A 4,536-nucleotide genomic window follows, 5' to 3' on the forward strand; every position below is an offset into this window, starting at 1 on the left:
AATACCCTGTTGCGCAACTAGTACACTAGTAGTATATGTTCAGCAGTGCAACCACGCGTGTCACACGTTGGGATACGTACGTTGGTGAAGTTTGAAAGTCCAAAAGATGCCGCGTTTGCGGTTAATTAAGCCCTGGATTTAAAATTCTGGAAGCGAGCGCGCACCTGCTCCATGCGCCATCTAGCTCCAGGTTCCGCAGACCGCAGAGCATATGTATATATAAGTGCACAGTCACGCACTTCTTCTCTGCAGCAGTAGACAAGGAGAATAATACTCACCATCTCCAGCACTCGAGGCCGTACCAGCCAAAGGATCCATCAGCGCCGACCAACTGCCAGGACACTTGAAGGTTTTTGCCGGGCGGCAACACCAGCGCACGGCGAGGTTTGCAAGAGAAGCCACCGTGGCCATGAGGGGGAGCAACATGCTCAGCTCCAGTGGCTGCTCCAGTGGGAGCAACAAAAGGACGCTGCAGCAGGATTGCAGTGGCGGCAGCCATGCCCAGGAGCACACCAAGAAGTAAGTTTGAGTTTATCACACGATGGAAATTGCTATTGCTTCCATGGACCTTCATCATGCCTAAACTGAGCTAGCTAAGCATGTGAATGAAATGATTAGCGATCAAAGGTTTGGAGTATTGAGCAGCTATATACATGGCTAGTTCTCGTACTACTATATGATGTTCATACTTCATAGTTATAGTTGTTTGGTGAAAATTAAAAGTTCATATGGTTAGCACGTCCTACTTGCTACATGTGATATATTCTCTTGTTGTAGTGTATATTGTCATAAGTTTTAAATGTGGTTTTGTTCCTCAAATAGAAAGTCTCGCATCGGCATGAGAACAGACTACACATATGCACCGTATCATGATGGATTCCAGTGGAGAAAATATGGGCAGAAGGTGATCCGGGGCAATGCCTTCCCAAGGTGCGTGTGCATAGATGTTATGTCAGTATCCCTATCAATTGTTTTCAAAATTAATGGATGTATCTGATGCAAACATTGTTAGCCTGCCCAATGTCTGAACTCATGCTAATTAATTAGAGCATGTTCACTTCAAGGGAAGGCCGGGGGTTATCCTGATTTTCAAAAAATAAATAAATCAAGGGAATGTCAGAAAAACTTTCTACTAGTATTCAAATCTGTTTTCCCTTCGTAAGTTGTTTGATTCGTAGGAATCATACAATAGCAATATTTACCAGTCCAATAAATTCAGAAGAGTTCCATAGAAATAAAGACATGTACAATTACCTCAGTTATACAAAGAAAAGACGCACCTTTATGATCGAAAACATAAAAAGCTTTGGGTTAATTAGGGTCTCACATAAGCCCTTGGTGATGAGACAAGATAGGATTAAACCAAAGCTTCTCTATAATGATATGTACCTCTCACCTAACTTAAACCAAACATGTACGTTAGCCCACTCACTATCGATCACACACCATATCAGATGCTTCCGTATTGGTAAAGTGTATGTGATTGATCTCCTTTCAAGGATTTCCCATGTTAGTTAAGTGCTGCATGTTTTTGGTCTGATCGTTTCAGGGTTTTAGGTAGTATTTTAGTCCCAAGTGTGCTTCGACGCAAAGGGTTGATATATACTACGATGCATGTGCGGTTTATTAGATTGATCTGCCGTGGTAGCTACCTGTGGTTCGCGCATCAGGTTGTGACGCTGACCTTTACGTTGTCGTGTACCTAGAAACCACATGCCTAAATGGGATTCTGCAATTAACAAGCGTAATGAACCAATTGGGAAACAGAAAAGGAACTAAAGTACCATCATACATTGAGGGAATCATCATGTTCTGCTTTCGTGCACTCCACCCAGGTTTTTTAGTTAGCCCATGAACCGGGGGATAAGTTATTTAAGCTCTCCAGCAGTCCTGCTCAACTACTTGCCCTTTGATTAAACCAAGTTTCGTTAATTTGTCTTTGCTATGATTGTTGCGCAATTGTACCACAATCTGTGCATGACCACCCTGGTCACATTTTTGAAGATGAATATATGTAGTGTAAGTAATAATTACAAACTAATTCATGACATGATTTTGTTTCGAGACTGTTAAATAGTACTTATTCTTATTCTTGAAAAATATATTCTCCCTACAAAGTGTGATAACCGATAATTAATATGGATTGAGGGGAGTAGTAAATTTAAAACATTTGTGACACGAGGCAATGCGTCATACTAAGTATGAAACATCCGCACACTTTGATTCAAGAAAAATCATATAAAAATGCAATAACAATTTTGTAAATAATCTCTCATCTTGGAAAATTTGCAACTGGGCGATGATGAGGAAACAAAACTTTACCAAAGTTTTTGTGGGATTGGTTTCAGCTGAAACTAAACACGCTAAGCAAGCCACTCCTAACCGCAAATTAGAAAATTATAGAGTTTTTTTTGAAAATTTAATTATCACAAGATTAGAAGTTTGAACTGCAAGATACTAGCATATAGTACATGCAGCTAGTCCAAGCTCGACCGTGCCTTGGACGAATTTGGCACATGTATTGTCACAATCTTAACGCACGCATGGCCGGCCCAGCGCGGGCTAGGATTTTGGCGAATTTAGGTCATATGGCCTGCTAGATCAATCCTAGCACCTCCGAGCTAACCCTAAGAGAAATGGCAATGAAAAACCAAAAAGAGCTATTATATGGTATGTATGCAATATCTGCATGCCGTCACATGGTGGGCTTTAAGCGAACTTCTATCACAGCTGGAAAATTATGCTGTAAATTTTGGTCGAGCATTTCCAATCATGCATATTTGTATTAGAAACATTTAGATGTGTCAGGGGGATGACTCCAGCATTGTGCATTTGGGATCTCTAGAGAGTTCTAGAATAGATATAAGTATGCAATATCAGCCCATGTTAGATCCGATCGGGGATACCCCATACTTGGGGAATGCGCCCCACATTGTGATACCGAAAGCATAAGGCAGTGCTCCTTGAAGCTAATGATACATGTCGGCAAGATTAACAATTCTGATCCATCATCTATGTGACACGATGCCAAGTGCTCGCATGTGCCAAGTTTTTGCCTAGCTAGCACCTCTTTCCAGAGCATTTTTTGCAAGGGCATGGAAAAGTGAGCACATACTAATGAAACATCTCTCTGTCGTTCCATGCAGGTGCTACTACAGGTGCACGTACCACCAGGATCATGGCTGTTCGGCGAGCAAGCACGTGGAGCAGCACAACTCGGCGGACCCGCCGCTGTTCCGTGTGGTCTACACGAACGATCACACATGCAGCGGCGCTGCTGCTACCGCATCGGACTACATGGCCTCATCGATGCACATCCAGCAGATCGCCGACGCCTCTCTGAGAAAGGCCGACACGGAAGCGGAAAGGCCGCCGCGCCCGCAGCAGCCTCGCTCCGGCGGCGGCGGCTACGCCGCAGCGATAAAAGAGGAGAAAGACGCCATCGTCTCCTCCCTGCTCACCGTCATCAGAGGCAGCTGTGACGTTGTGAAATCTGACACTGCCCACGAGGGCTACAGCAGTGCGTCGCTGGCTAGTAACTGCTACGCGATGTCATCACCATCGGTGGCCGGAGGTAGCCGTGAGGGTAGTAGCAGCTCTTCAGTTTCGCCAGTGGTGCTGCCGGCGCCAGATGACATGGGATTGGGACTGGATTTCATGGTGGAGTCCCACTGGTTCGAGCCTTTGGATTTGGGTTGGTTCGTAGAATAGTTGAGTACATGAGTGTGTGCATTCGATTATCCTAACATGACATCTTTTTTTCCTGAGATGTGGTGGGGGTTAGACACGACTACTCATCATATCTCAAGTGAGAATCTAGCTGGGTGGGTGAGTTCACAACTGTTTTTTGCTCACCGTTGCACTCTAGAAGAGTTCTCGATGACGTCATGCACCCATCCATTTTTCTCTCTATAGGGAGAGACAAAGAGGAGTAATATATATACACCATATTTCCATTTTTGAAATAAATTACAAGATTGTGAATATAGTGCATATGTAACGGGCTCTTCCTGCTCTTGTTGCCAAGATCTAAGAAATGACAGGATACAAGAAAGGGAGAGCGTGCCGCCCGAGGACGTGGCACGGGCGATAAAGCTCCTTCATGTCCCGTCATATTAGGAAGACCATTTCTATGAACGGTACCTGAGTGTGTGCATTCGATTATCCTAACATGACATCCTTTTTTCCTGAGATGTGGTGGGGGTTAGACACGCTACTCATCATATCTCAAGTGAGAATCTAGCTGGGTGGGTGAGTTCACAACTGTTCTTGCTCACCATTGCACTCTAGAAGAGTTCTCGATGACGTCATGCACCCATCCATTTTTCTCTCTATAGGGAGAGACAAAGAGAAGTAATATATATACACCATATTTCCACTTTTGAAATAAATTACAAGATATTGAATATAGTGCATATGTAACAGGCTCTTCCTGCTCTTGTTGCCAAGATCTAAGAAATGACAGGATACAAGAAAGGGAGAGCATGCCGCCCGAGGAGGTGGCACGGGCGATAGAGCTCCTTCATGTCGCGTCAT

General features: G+C 44.1%; 1 protein-coding gene across 1 annotated transcript; it reads left to right on the top strand.

Moving 5' to 3' along the window:
- Positions 1–296: 296 nt before the first annotated feature.
- Positions 297–3,896, top strand: LOC119272232 (probable WRKY transcription factor 33). The gene is made up of 3 exons (XM_037553761.1): positions 297–519; positions 823–930; positions 3,147–3,896. The coding sequence occupies exons 1-3, from the start codon at positions 410–412 to the stop codon at positions 3,709–3,711; spliced, it is 783 nt and encodes a 260-aa protein (XP_037409658.1). The 5' UTR covers positions 297–409; the 3' UTR covers positions 3,712–3,896.
- The last annotated feature ends 640 nt before the right edge of the window (positions 3,897–4,536 follow it).

The sequence above is a fragment of the Triticum dicoccoides genome, chromosome 3A, assembly GCF_002162155.2.
Source record: "Triticum dicoccoides isolate Atlit2015 ecotype Zavitan chromosome 3A, WEW_v2.0, whole genome shotgun sequence".
In the NCBI taxonomy this organism is placed as follows: Eukaryota; Viridiplantae; Streptophyta; class Magnoliopsida; order Poales; family Poaceae; genus Triticum; species Triticum dicoccoides.

Excerpts from the sequence above, each read along its gene's own strand:
- LOC119272232 (XM_037553761.1), top strand. The coding sequence starts at position 410 with ATGAGGGGGAGCAACATGCTCAGCTCCAGTGGCTGCTCCAGTGGGAGC. Across the intron at positions 520-822 it reads GCCCAGGAGCACACCAAGAA|AAAGTCTCGCATCGGCATGA; the intron begins GTAAGTTTGAGT and ends TTCCTCAAATAG. Across the intron at positions 931-3,146 it reads CGGGGCAATGCCTTCCCAAG|GTGCTACTACAGGTGCACGT; the intron begins GTGCGTGTGCAT and ends CGTTCCATGCAG.